Below are 15610 nucleotides of genomic sequence, written 5' to 3' on the forward strand. Positions count from 1 at the left end.
CTTTGTCATATACAGTCACTGAGCCCCGATATCACTTTTCCTATTGCATATTTGAATAGAAGTGGCCGAAATGTTCATGTCCGTCATATTTGTTTTTCGTAATAAGTTAACTGTTTTGTTATAAATCATAAGTCCTGCACCTCCCCCAACCATTATAAAAGCGGCATATTTTTCTTGATTTTAAAATAAGCTTGGGATATAAAATTAGTATCCCTAGTCTACAAATATATTGAGTGTAATCTCTCAGAATATGTCTGATCTATCACTTTTAGAAGTGCCTGGTAGTTATCTCCGTATTTCGTGGATTCATATTCCCGAACATGATACTGTACCGTATTCATAAAAAAACAAGCGAACTTTAACAGCACAGATTGACAGTTGACACACAAACGACGAAATATAAACAAATAAAATACCCAGACACGTAAAACGAAAGAGGATCGAAGCTTCAAAGTAAGGAGCAGTTGCAATAAGTATGTGAATCAAGTCCAATATATATTCCCGCATGGAAAAAAAAATAGGAATCAAAACAGACAACCCCAAATATCAACATAATCAAAGAGAACAGAGTTGGTCTGTTTAAAGAAAATTTACCCATACACGCAATACAGATGCATTGTCGGAGTATTGGACTTTCGGAGTAATGGGTTGTCGGAATAGTGGGCTGTCGGAGTATTGGGCTGTCGCATTAGCGGGCTGTCGGAGTATTGGGCTGTCGGAATAATGGGCTGTCGGAGTAATGGGCTGTTGGAATAATGGTTGTCGGACTAATGAGATGTCACCGTTTCATTCATCTGAAAATTTCAGGGCTGATAGATCTTCACCTAATGAACATTTTTAACCCATGTCAGATTTGCTCTAAATGCTTTAGATTTTGAGATATAAGCCAAAAACTGCATTTGACCCCTATGTTCTATTATTAGCAATGGCGACCATGTTTGTTGATAGATCAAAACTTCGGATACAATTTATAAACTAGATACCCTAAGGAACATTCAGTTAAAGTTTGGAAATATTTGGTTATATATAATAGTTTCAGAGGAGAAGATCCTTGAAATAGTTTACGACGACAGACAACGGACGAACGCCATAAAAAGTGATGGCATAAAAATTAATTGATATGGAGTTTGTTCCCTTTCACAGGTAAAGCATGTAGGAAACAAGACAAATGGCCCCACTACTCATCACCCCATTATTGCTCCAGTTCGCCCCACTTTCAAAAAAATTGCCCCTATCTGGTTTATAAACTCCCCCCACTATTTTAAAAATTGGTGTCCACCACTTGTTTATTGTCTCATTGGCAATCATACCACATCTTCTTTTTTTTTATTATAGATCCAACGTTGCAATTTTCACAAAACATATCAAAATTACCATCTTGTCGCACATACATATGGATAAAATCATAACACCTTATTTCCTAATGCATGTAGAGCAAAACTTTGGTTAGCTTGCTTGCTTTGTTTGTACATGTATATTGTACAAAATATAAAATATACAAGTTAAACTATGCCTATATATATATTGTTTAAAGATGTCAATCTTATTTTCAAAGCTTGTATAAACAACTAAACAAACAAAGCAAGCAAGCCAACCAAAGTTTTACTTTGCAGGTATAAGAAATCAGCTGTAATACGTCCCAGCCCGTTAAAAAACGAACAAACTGAAACTACAGTTGCAGACTTCACTTCCTTCAAAACAAAGGGAACAGTTTGGAAGTCCCATATACTGAAATGTGACCAAAAAAATAATTATAGATTTTGTTAACACTGCCATGTGTATGTAAATATTTCTTTGCCTTTTAACAAACACAAAATTCAAGGATCACACATTTGCCTTTAATTATCTATACGAACATTGCTGTACTCTTGAATATCAGCACCAGCTGTTATCGACGGCTTACTTTACCCTAGTAAGTTTGTCTCATGGGTAATTGTGTTTTTTCGCTGTTGTTTCGTTGCTGTCTGGTTGACAAATACATGAAATCTCTGCCATCATCAAAACATATTATTTGCTATATATCGGGTAATTCAAACCCTTTTTTCTTCGCATAGAAACAATTCTTCGTTAATCTGAGCATGGAATTAATACTTTATAACACGAACTATAAATGAGGATACACAAAATGAAAAACTAAGCGAAATTGTGAATCCCGCATTGCACGAAAAAATGTGTTGTATTACAGTAAATAACATGACTTGTGTACTTGGTTGATTGTAAACATGTAGTAGTCCATCATGCATTTTGACTCATTAAGTGGATTGGTCAAAAACCTAGGTAAAAATAAATTGTGTCACATGTAAATAAACAATTACATGTGAAAGAACATATTAAGTATGCTAATTTATGCATTTCCATATAAGGAAGTGGTACCGACCTGTTAAAGAAAAGCAAAAAGAAAAGAATTCAAAAAGTTATTTATCTCAGTTTTTTTTATGTAAAGCTATAGATTTTATTTATAAATGCAGGCTTTGAGATAGGATTTTGAGGGCTTTAGTCACTTTTGGGCGCCTTGAAAATCAACCTTTTTTTGTGTAACAGCAAGGGACCAAGATATATCTTTGTCTCTCTCGTTTAATTACTTCTTAATGATTTCGTATTTAACGTGGTTTTTTTTAGGGTATTAAAATAGTTACAGGACTACTTTCACGCATGCGTAGCACGAAGTACAGGAAGCACCTATTTTACTCGTGAAGAAAATTAAACGTTTTGAATAAAGTTCTATATAATATTTTTTGAATGGAAATTATCGAAAGTTTTCGATGGCAATTTATATCAATTGTGACGAAAATGTGTTCAAATGACGAATCTACAACAAACGAACTTCAAATTGTGATCGTTTAAGAAAAAATGAAATTCAAATGCGAAGTGTCCGGGTGTAAACCTACTATTAGGATCAAACGACGAAACTGTACTCCTGGTAAGTGGTTGTTGAAATGCCAACTGACTGATTTTCCTGGGGAAATAATTATAATGGTCAATTATGAGATTTATTAAAAAGTAACGGATTAGTGACCCATCGGATGGCGAAAAGCAGATTAGGCCACGGTTTTTTAATTTGTTGGTTTACGGATTTTCTCCATGAAAAAGTCGGGTCGGTCGGTCAGAAAAAAAAGAAAAAAAAAAGATCTTTCAAGACAGATTGCTCAGCTGTAAACATCGCATGACATTGTCTAATAATTTTCCGTAAAAAAGGGGGGTACACAGACAAAGACGAAATTAAATCGTCATTTCACAAACAAGAAAAACAGATTCACATCAGTTATTTGACTTGGCTTTTAATCAAAACTTGGTGAAAAAATAATAAGCATGAAAACTGATAACAAAAAAAAAGTAAAAACGTCGTACCAAATAAGTTTCAACACACGTGTCAAAAATGTAATAGACTCGTCCACTGGAAAAACGAGAATATCAGGTTAAATAATCTGTTGTCATGCATTCCCGTTTTGATCTACATGGACGATATTTTTTCATTGTCTATTTTTAGAAACATAAACTGAAAGTTTCATTTTTTCACAACAGAAAGTGACATCAATTCTGTTACTGATTAAAGCATTTCATTTCATAAAAAAAAGGATATTTTAATTATTTTTCAGGGATAATGCATTTGTTAGGGTCAGCGAGAATAAAAAAAAGCCTGAAAATTCGATTTTATTTTTATTCTGGAAATCGGCAAAATCGGGTCGGCGGATCCGTAAACCAACAAATTAAAAAATCCTGGCCTTAGTTGTAATCACAACTTGTAACACCTGTTGAAAATGTTAATAACCTGGGGGTCATAACTTGTCAAAAACATAGACAGGTAGATTTATAGTATTTTACAATGAGAAAATATTTTTACACTTTTTAAATTTAAGTGACGAAATTGATTTGAAAAACTTTCGTCAATGCAAAAACCCTAATGTAAATTGCGAAAGTGACGAGCACAAGAAAAATCACTGATAAATGGCAGGAAAGATACATGTACATGTATACAACGGGATAGCATATTTTCCCATATTAAAGTGCTTTAGTCTGTTAGTGGGGTGAGTTGGCATTAGTAAAGTTCATCGTGGTTTACCTATTTGTCATGAGTGGGGTGAGTTGGCAGACAATATTTCAGCGGGATTTTTTCCCTTTTCATAAGTGGGGCGTGTTGGTAAAGACTAAAGACTAAGAGTGGGAGGATTAGGTGTAGGGAGATTTGCCAGTGACTGGCGATTTGTCATGGATTTAGCCCGTCTCATATGATTTATAAGGTCGTCTAAGATCTCCTGTAATTGTGCACAATATTGGTATACAAATTTTGTACCAGCAAGGCAGTAAATTAATGGCTGATCAATTTTAGTTGTTAGAACTTTAGATAGCTTGAACTTGTATTAAAAAAATCCCAATCTGCTGATAAAACTAACATAAATTTGCAACATTTTAAACATAAAAATATAGAGTGCATACCTGGTATTCGTTTTTGTACATTTTGACTTATATTTCATCTGAACTGATCAAGTCAAACTGAAGTGCATGTCTTCTTTGGATATGCATGATTAACTCAGTCTGGCCTTTTGAGTTTAATTCAACAACTGAAATCTTATGTGTTATATAAAAAATTAGAAATTCTAACGTTGGCAAATTTTAGTAAATTAAATTGAAAATGTTTTCAAGTAATTCGGGCACTTTGCATATTTCATGTCCTCCATTTTGGTTGTCAATGATTTTTATCGAATCAAATTGCGTGTAACAAAAGGAAATGTACGGCCGCCAAAATAAAAATAAATTCAAAATGCAGAACTAGTATATCACAAAACGAATACTCAAAATACATTGATACAACACCTATGAATCAAAAAAAATATTCTTATTTTGCAACTGATAAGAAATATTGAAAACAACAGAATAATATACAGTGCCTTTACATTATTCAAGAAATAACGTTTAAGATAATTGCGAAAATTCGTTTTTTAATTTTATTATCAACTATTTCTATTTTCGAGACACACGTGAAAGTTTCACAACATTTAAAATTTCTGGTTTAATCCAGTGATTTAGCATAAACTAACAAAGATGTCTGGAAGAGAAGGTTTGTATATCTTAAAATTTTGATATCATAGTTCAACCAATATGGGTTTTTTAGAAATGTAAAACAAGAAAGACTGAAAGTAATAGCCTACGTAAACCTTTCCGAATTATTCTAGTCAAATCGGCACTCAGTATAGTCAAATCAGCACCTAGTCAAATTGGCACCTGGTTAAAAATTATCGGCACTTGATGTAGTCAATTCGGTACCCTTGTTAAATTTGTTAAATATATGTTGTGAACAGGATGTAAGTTTGTACAAATAATGATTTGTACAGGGTTTTTGTACAAGTTATAGTTTTTTGACACACATGATCTTACACCAGGTGATACAAGTTTATCTTTAAAAATGTTCTAGTTCAATGTTTTAAATTCAAATTTATATACTTTAACCTAACATTTTGTGCTATTCTCCCTGTCCTCAACAATATAGTTGGGAAAATATGACAAAAATATGCAAAACAAAAGCTGGAGTTACATAATTTGTGATCAACAGTTCACAAGACACGGTGTTCTCCCCAGGCAGATATGATGCTGCGGTGCCGCAGCTCCTTCATAATATTTTCGTAGATCCCGCAGCGTCTTAATTGGCCGTTGTCCCTTATTACTTGATCCTGCAGCGTGTTAATTTTCACATTTTCATTATAAATATTGGTTAAAATTGACAAGTTGCTGATCACCGCTGAGAGGTCAGTCAGTGTTGCGCAATTACTGATACTGAACAAGATTTACCTGAGCCACGCTTATCTCAGCCTAATCTGACTATGTTATCATGTAATAGCGTAAATGATTATTAAGAAGATAGATATACATGTGTAGAATGAAATTAAAACAAATAAAAACTACATTGTATTTTTGCATCGTGTGTGTGATCACTTGACCATTCACATAACAGATTTTTTCATTGGTCGAGAAGAAGAATCTATTTTAACACGACCAATGAACGCGCTGATTACACATGATAAATTTGAATACACATGGATAAAGATATTTACGATGAAAATTATGAATGAGAGTATTTGACAATGAAAAAAATTAAATAAACTTTGATTAAAGATAACTAGGAGTTATTTATTTTAATAGAAAGTGAAAACAGTTGCTTGCAAGGTAAATTCTTCTCAAACTCGTGTTTTTAGAAATAAAATTATCATTGAACATCGATCGTAAATCCATCAGATTTGACCATTAACAACATTTTTCAAAAGAAGAATATTACTATGTGACTATGAAATATGGCTTATATAAGCTCTACCACATTGAATGGAAATATTAATGATCTGTTGATTACAGGTTTTATGGTGAGATTAACATGTATATTGCAAGTTTTTGATCTGTCTATCATGGATCATCATGAACCATGATGATGATGTCTGTGATGAGGCTCAGTGTTAAATTTGTTATGTGAATACCTTCAAAAACAATTTTGTCAAATGACGATAATGGTCATTTTTGTTTCATGACAGATACAATGTAGACTTTTTTTTAAAGAAAAATCAATTGATTTTGACGAAACTCTTTAATTTTTTCTCTCCAAAAATTACAATACTTAATAGAATTAAATATTTTATTCCACATACTGACGAAAGATTCACTGTAAAATTTAACCTAGTTGACCCTAACCATAGGCAAAACTGAAAAGGAACATTTGATGTCAGATGGTAAAGAGCATTCATACCCTTTATGATATGTTTGTGATCGACTTGCTCCAGTTTATACCCCCTATAAATTCCTTTCAAAAGGGGTTTAATCCTTATCATTAATACAGCTAAGGTATTCTATGCCTGGGATAAGAAAATATTTGGCATCAAATATTTTGTTTTCTCTCTGAAAAAAAAACCAGGAAAAAAACCCAATGTGCATGTAGCAGTCTTTTGTTTTGTTTAAGGTAGCACAATACAAAGATTTTTTTACTTCCAATCACTAACCTTTGAAATGCTGTAACTTTCTGATGAATGCATAGAAAATAATAAAAGAGGTATATATAGATAGATAAAAGATTAATCTTTTAGATGAATGCAATATTTTTATTATGCAATCATTATGTAATCAATTATTATGTAATTAGTGGCAAAATCTGGTTCAGTTCACTTGAATGAATTTAGCTCGGTCATCTCTGTAACTATAAAGAAAATTTTAACAAAATCTTAATCAACACATCGTGGGCTTCAAAAGGGTGTCTCAGATTGTCTCTATGGTATTCCATTCTATCATAAATCTCTAACTAGTGTAAACATCCTAACCACATAAAAGAAGAAAATGTTTAATTAGGTGTAAAATTTGTTCTATACATTCTAACTGAAATCTGAGACACCCTTTTGTAGATAATGGCCATAGGAACAACATATAATAAAATCAACCCTCTGGGGATACCTATGCAAAAGCTAATTTCATTTGAAAGTGGAAATTTGGTGAAAAATATTTTAGACACATTTAACATTATAATTGGTTACATAATTGTTGCACCATACTATAAACATTGAATTAATTTGAAAGAGTAATCTGTAAGCTATCCAAAACTACCAATTTTATAAATTTTCAAGCATTATTAAGAAAGTTACAGCATTTTAAAACTTGGGAGATGGAGTTATAAAATCTTTGTATTGTGCTACCTTAATACAATGTACATGCCTCACTTATAATTGACTTCTGAAAAACTGGTATATACATGTACATTTGTACCTTAAGCTTGCTTAGCTGTCAAAAAAAACATACATTTGTATTTACCTCATCAAAAGACAGTTTTGTATAATATTTCCTTTTAAATCTTAATTGAAATATTTATTAGAGTATATTTTTTTTTAATTTTGCTTAAAATTTTTATTGCACATATTGCAATTAAATTATTTCTTTTTTTGTATCAAATATTCTCTTCACATATGAAGTAAATTCTTCACTAATTTTGTTATTTACAGGTGGTAAGAAGAAGCCCTTGAAGGCTCCAAAGAAAGAAAAAGGAGATATGGATGAGGTATTTTGTGTATGACTATAAAAATTTTGTGCATCATATATAGTATTCAGTCTCCCAAAAAATCTTAAAACTATAGCAGATCATAAGTCATGAACAATTTAAATTCATTATAATTGGGATCACCTTTTAGTCTTTAAGAGTTTTCTAAAACTGATCGCAGAGTCTAATTAAAACACATGATCATGATGATCAGTAATCAAAACATTAATTTAGATTTGTATTTTGAACTTTTGAAAGATGAAGAAAGAAATATATGCAGAACTAACAATGCAGCCACACCCATTATTAGAATCTATTGCACTGAAGAAATTCCTGGGGACTCCATAGTAATTTTACAAAAATTAAAATATAAATAAAAAGATGTGGTAGTAGACCACTTTCGAGTTCATCTGTCACCGGAAAAAAACTCGTCAATTATACGTGCCTTTATGACGTCATTTACCAGATAGAGGGGGTCACCTGTATCCCTGCACTATTTACATTCATCAAGCGTCTTAGTGATCGTCATTGTGCAGGATAAACTAGTAATAATGGTTGTTCTGTAGGTACATTTTTGTACTTAAAGACAATTCCCTAATGAAAGCAATGCTGATTGTCAATTTTGAGAATTCAATTTGCCGAATAATTCGTACAATATAGAATTATAGTTTTCCAACCACTTGCTCAACATTGGAATTGAAGTGACGACGCCCCTAAACGCACAAATGACGTTCACTAAAACCAGAGTTTTTGACAGAAATGCATCCAACTCGAAAGTTGTCTTTTGTTTTAATGTTAGTTAGACCAGCCCCACTCTACCAGAGACCAATTGACGTAGAATGCCCTGTGTCTGAGTTTTATGATACTGTTAGTTTAGGGTCCTCATCACACTTCTAAGTCTTACATATGTGTACTAAATTATTTTTTCACAGGAAGACATGGCCTTCAAACAAAAACAGAGAGAAGAACAGAAGAAATTAGCTGAAGCAAAAGCCAAAGCAGGAGGGAAAGGTCCTATGGGTAAGTGAATCTATTTCTATATATGTTTGAATAAACTTGAAAAATATTGCTACAAATGGCAACTGACTGTAAATACAAATAAAACAAAAGTTATGATTTTTCATTCTAGAAATTCTTTTGAGTCAAAAAATTTCTATAAACAAAATCAGTTAACTGAAGTGATAGAGTATAATTTTCTTGGGAACATTATTGATAATGAAGGAAAATTTAAGAGATCTACACATGAATTATCTAAGAAAGCGCTTAAAGCATTGTTTTCATTAAAAAAAATATGTCTAATTTTCATCATGTCCCTGTTGTTAAAGAAGCTTTTGCTGTAAATAAGTCTATGACTGAAGATGGAATATATACTTGGTACACTTTTGCCAAGCATATTTTAAAAAAAATTAATATTGATGAAGAAGAATATGTTGATTTTGATAAACCTTTTAGATTTATAAAAAATTCACTCAAAAAAACTTTTAAACATATTGTAAAGGAAAAGTATATAATAACATCACTCTTGAAAAACTTTCAAATATTGATAACAGTTCAAAACTTTATCTTTATAGTAAACTTAAAAATGAAATTAAATTCGAGAAGTACTAGCACAATCACAACAATTTTAATAGTCGTCAGCTTTTAACAAAATTACGTGTAAGTGATCATAATTTTGAAATTGAATTAGGACGTTATAAAAAAATTCAAAGAGAACACAGAGTGTGCAAAGTTTGTAAAATTTGAGATGATGAGGAACACTTTTTCCTTCATTGCCAAATTAACAGTAATGTACGACATTCCCTTATAAATGCAATTAATACCCATTATTCTAATTTTAACCAGCTTGACTCAAACTCTTAACTTAAAACTATTTTATATCCCAATAAAGATATTTTGTCTAGTGTTGAAGACTTTAAAAAGCAATCTATGGAATTGCGAAAATAAGGTCCACATTGGTCAATTGTTATAGATATATATATATAGATATTGAAGGCCGTACTTTAACCAATAATGGTTTACTTTTTAAATTGTTACTTGGATGGAGAGTTGTCTCATTGGCACTCACACCACATCTTCCTATATCTATATGTTATTAATATCAACTTCACTTTTTTAAAACATTTATCATGTATTATGTTTCTTGTCATTTGTGTATACTTATAGATTATCATTGATCATCTTAACGAGATTGATTTTCTCGCTTGAGCTGGGACAGCGAAAGAGAGAAAAGCAATCGAGTTGAGATGACCATGATAATCTGTTTATCGCTATTTTACATATGACAACGTTGTCATTTTCGTTAGTAACGCCACGTGGCCTCCTTAGTTTTTAGAGATAATTTTTCCATATCAAGCCAGAAGCATGATATGAAAATTATCACAAAAAAAGATCAAAGGAAAAATTAACAAAATAGCGATAAAATGTACTATGTTTGCATTTTAACCCGTCAGGGTTTCATGTTTTTTGCAATAAAGATTATTATATAGTAGGGGGAAATGTATCGACCTGTACAAAGCCTTGATCAATTGAGCTCTCAAAAGTTAATCAAGGAATTGTACAACTGCTGACCACTGAAAGGAGTAAGTTCGGTAAGGGTCATATTATCAAGTTCAATGTTTCAAAATAAAAATAAAAATTAAGTTGACATAAAGACATGTGAGAAAGTTAAATAGAACTATTACTGTCAAAGTTTTATTCTAAAGCGTATCTTTTTACAAGCCAAACTATTTTGACAAAATTTTATAAAATCAGCTTGATTTCAGTCAAATTAAGATAGAGCGCAGGTTTCGACAAATAAAATATTCAAGCTGAACAATCAAAATTAGTACTATTTGTGGTGTGGAGAATAAAACGCAGGAACGTAAGTTTTCACCAAAAAGGCTTATTGCCCTTCTAGTCAATGTATTAATTATGATCCATTGTCATATTGGTCAACAAATCCGTATTTAAAATTTAAGCTAAAAAAAGATGGCCATTTAAGGGTCTTGTAAAACCTACAAAATGTACACCTTTGGCATATTATATTTTGGTCAGGTGTTTGCTCAATTTAAATGCTGAAAATAATCAACAACTTGATTTGAGAACACTATGTCAAGCTTTGCCGATCAAATTAAAATTTTGTAAAATGAACTGGATAATAGATAATGTTTGCTAGCTATCATTTATGATTGTAATCTGTATCTTCTCTATTTGTTAGTAAAATTGAAAATGAAAATGGGAATTTGTCAAAGAAACAACCCTTCAAAAGAACAGACAGTATTTGGTATTGAAACTTATGGAATAACAAATATTTTATAAACATGTTTAAATATTGAAATTTATGATTGTTTTATTGTCCCTCATGTGACATATATATGCATGTTGTAGGGGATAAAGATATACTGGGCGTCTGTCAATGTGCATCCAGTCTTGTGCTCTTGTTATCTGTTATTGTTGGATATTTTTTATTAAACTTGTATCATAGGTTTAATTTCTGAAATGCTTTAAGAGGGTCCTTTTTTAGGAAAGGGGGTTGAGTGTTCCATGGCAAAGGTTTATAAAGAATAAAATTATTTGTCTCAATTCTGTGTTTTTAACTTTGACAAGGTTACTTTCTGGTCTGCAATTCTGCAACAGACTCTGCATGAACTATAATGTTTATTCAGATTGTGAATGTAATCTTTTTATTTTCTCCAGAAGAAATTTAAGAGCAGCTACATTTGTATATATCTATTAATTAATTTGATCAAAATATATTTTCAGGGAGCAGTGGAATAAAGAAATCTGGGAAGAAATGACAACGGCTATGGCTACCAATTTTAACTGACTATTTGAATATTGTTACCTGATTTCCATTTTCTGTATTATGTGCAATTATATTGACATTATGGTTGTAAAATTATCATTACCATAACTTTTAGTGTGGTTCTATCTCTTCACCTGTTTTTTTTTATTATTCAATTTCAATATGTTCAAAAATCTTGTAACTTGAAATGATACATTACTTACTGATGTTATTTTAAAGGCATTGCTGCATATGAATATTAAACATGTTTATACCTGAAGTTTTACATGATTATGAAGATTATGTATCATTCACTTGAATTGCTATTTATTGTCATTGCGTTTGAAATAAGGTTCATATCAGTGGTGCTCTGCCAAAATGATATTTTAATCTGAAATGTCTATATTTTCAATAATTTATGATGTTTCAGAGTTGTCAGGAAAAATATTGTTAATAAACATTTTTATAGTTCTTTGATGTTTTGAAAAATATAATCTCCTATTTTAAGCAAGCCACCATGTATAATTTGTTTGTAGTTGGTTTAGTTTTGCTTGGTTGATCAGGTTTTGGTTTGTTGTTTTATCTAGTTGATTTGGTTTGCTGTGTTGTCCTATATTATTTGGGTGATTCCTATTATCCTTACAACTCTCCTGTTGTAAAAATAAGGAGATGTAGAATAATTGTCAAACCAACTGTGTGAGGGTTGTAATGCCAGTCAAGGTCATTAAAAACTTCAATCATCATAATTGCCAATGACCAAGTTTTAATGAAATCACAGTTCTGACTAGAGTTCCATGTGAAGTAAATAATTTTGGAAGAGTATAAAGGTCTCTACTGATATGTTGGAAGTACCAACCCTACTCTGAAAATGTTGCAATTCAAATTTTATTGGATTGACCTTGTAACAACCAGTATATGAGTCAATCCCAATGAGCTCTGCCCAAATCCAGGGCTCCCTAGCAGGTTAGCTATATGCAATCACATCAGGTGTTATATATGAGCATGTCAATCTTTTCTTCTCTATATTTCCATTCTTGACCTCACCAAAGTTCAAATGATGTATATATGTAAACAATTAAAGGCAACTGTACAGCCTTCAACACTGAGATAAAGTATTTTACTGTAGTCTGCTTTTGAAGGCACCAACATGAAAAATATATAAGATTGATCAAAAGATGAAAAATATCAAAGAGAATCTAAAGTATTGGACAAATGTCTCATACATTGGAGTAATTTATTTTTGTGGTACAAGGCATAGACTTTCATATTGTGGTTTATCTAGTATATCAAACTAATCAACATTAAAAATGCATGAACCATATATGTAGCTCCATACAGGAGGGTCCATTAAAGCTGTGTCTGAACACATTACTAAATAGTTGTATTTTTTGTTGGATAAAGGTGAACCACAATTTTGTATGTCGAAACAAAATACAACAGAAAGTTCTAGTTAGCAGAATTTTACAAACCACCACAGCAAATATGCACACAAATTGAGAATGAATCGACAGTAGTTTACCTTTCTATTAAAATTTACTGGGAAAATACATCCATTTACATAATCAAGATAAAAGAATGACTCCTATTCAATTTCAAAATATTTTTTCTGAATTTTCATCATCCTCATAAATATCTGATTCTTATTTTCATAATATTGAAGAAATGTCCAACTAAACATGGTACAGCCTTAAAATCTTCAATAATCATCTAAACACCACATTAAGAAGTCTATGAGTTCACATCAAAATTTTGGTGATACAAACCAAATGACTTTCATAGTTAAAATCAAGTAAGAAGAAACCCTTTTCTTTTCGATCTATCATACTCAAAATCTGACAAAATTGAATCAAAATTCAGGGACTCAGGATATGATGCTACTTCAATATTGCGTTTTTTGCCCTGCCTCAACAAAGACAAAACTTGATGGTGTTTCCCCGACTACAAACTCAATAATTTATTAGTTTCTGATGAGATTAGTTTTAGAAATCACTAGACGTAGGTCAAAGATATTTGGTATGCTGATTAACTAGGCTAAACATTGACACAGTTCATGTTGACAATTTGGCCGTGTCCCTTCAGTCATTGGTCTATTGACTGACATTTTTGCTTATTCTCTTGAATATGTTAGTTTAAGGAGAACCGCAAGTAGTAAGTTAACAATATGTATAGCGTCTTTTAGCATTTGCACAACTCATATCCACGGAGATTATTTGGCCACACCCCTAAGTCCGGTTGACAGACATTTTGCACAGTTTAGATGATAGCTTTATGACGAGTTGACAGGGATATAGATTTGTCAACCTGAATCTTAATTTCTAACGTGGAATATCTGTTTGGCTTGACAAACCTGAAACCACGTGTAGGTTGAGCGCATACACTTCGCTTTTAAACAACTATAGCAACAAGTCTCTGATGAGTCCGTTTAGGCAAAATGTTGGCCATTGAAATGTTCTTAGGCGATCCCAATGGAACGCCACCCATGACGATGGCGCTCTTCTCTATCGTTTATAAAAGCCTAAATAGGATCCCACACGTAAAAACACAATGTCTGTCCGAAAGTATGGAACGCCGTAACTGCCTTATGTTAAAAAATTTCATTATATGATGGTACTTTGACATTATACGATGGTACTTTGACATAATATGATGGTACTTTGACATTATACGATGGTACTTTGACATAATATGATGGTACTTTGACATTATACGATGGTACTTTGACATTATATGATGGGACTTTGACATTATACGATGGTACTTTGACATTATACGATGATACTTTGACATTATATGATGGTACTTTGACATTATACGATGGTATATAATAATAAAAATAAAAAATCTGAATTTGTTATTTATGGAACGCCGTAACTGCCTTATTTTAAAAAACTTTCATTATATGATGGTACTTTGACATTATACGATGGTACTTTGACATTGTAAGCTTCTTCCAAGACAACATACTATGCACATCTTAATATCATATATTAAAGTTCCTAATTTCCTAATTTATCTAATTAAAGTCTTATTCTCAATATGCAACCAACAATCAATCCACTCTTCAAAATCTTAAATAAGTCAATAATTAGAAAACATGGAAATTTGTTTTCACAGAAAAGACGGACTTTTCGATGCCAAATAGGCCATATGAGCTATTAACACCAATTGTAGTCCGTGGTCATTGTGAAAATCTTTTCTAAAACTACAGGGCCTAATGTTAACAAGCTTTGTCTCTGGTTTACAAAATTTTCCTATGGTCGTGCTGAATTATAATTTCCTTTCTCATCGGAGTTGAGTGATATTATCAGATTATTACATGGCATTTTTCATATCGCATGTATTATCAGCCCTAGGTTCAATATCAGCCCAAGAGCCGCATGGCTCGAGGGCTGATATTGACCGAGGGCTGATAATACATGCGATATGAAAAATGACATGTTATGATCTTTTTATCATATGCTTCAACGATGGAGAAAAATCACAGATTCATATATTGATCCTTTTACGTGGTTCCCAAATAGAAGTTTAAAGAGTGAAAAGTTCACGGACGTCGGATCCCAAAATTAGAACATTCGATATGAAATCTTTCTATCATATGCCTCAGCAGAGAAGAAAAAACATTTAGATTTTGACGAAACATCAAAAAAATAATTAAAAAATATACATAATGAACACTGTTAGGAAAAGTCAACCTTTTTTTAAAGTAACTTTCTAACGAATTATGTGTGAAACTTTTAAAAAAGACATTTGATTAATAATTTGATTGTTGTTGTTTTTTTTTTAATTATTTAACAAAATATACTTTCTAGTATCCAAATAACTGTTTTGTACACTACTTTGTAATGTTT

At 31.7% G+C, this 15610-nt stretch overlaps 1 protein-coding gene across 1 annotated transcript in view; it reads right to left on the reverse strand.

Moving 5' to 3' along the window:
• The window catches only part of LOC134683235 (protein CFAP20DC-like), a 31486-nt gene extending 26776 nt beyond the window's left edge, over nucleotides 1-4710 (reverse strand). Inside the window, exon 1 of the mRNA XM_063542410.1 lies at nucleotides 4435-4710. Coding sequence (XP_063398480.1) covers nucleotides 4435-4455 — 21 coding nt within the window. The 5' untranslated portion in view covers nucleotides 4456-4710. The remainder of the gene's footprint in view (nucleotides 1-4434) is intronic.
• Nucleotides 4711-15610: the final 10900 nt, after the last annotated feature.

Source organism: Mytilus trossulus, chromosome 1 (assembly GCF_036588685.1).
Source record: "Mytilus trossulus isolate FHL-02 chromosome 1, PNRI_Mtr1.1.1.hap1, whole genome shotgun sequence".
NCBI lineage: Eukaryota > Metazoa > Mollusca > Bivalvia > Mytilida > Mytilidae > Mytilus > Mytilus trossulus.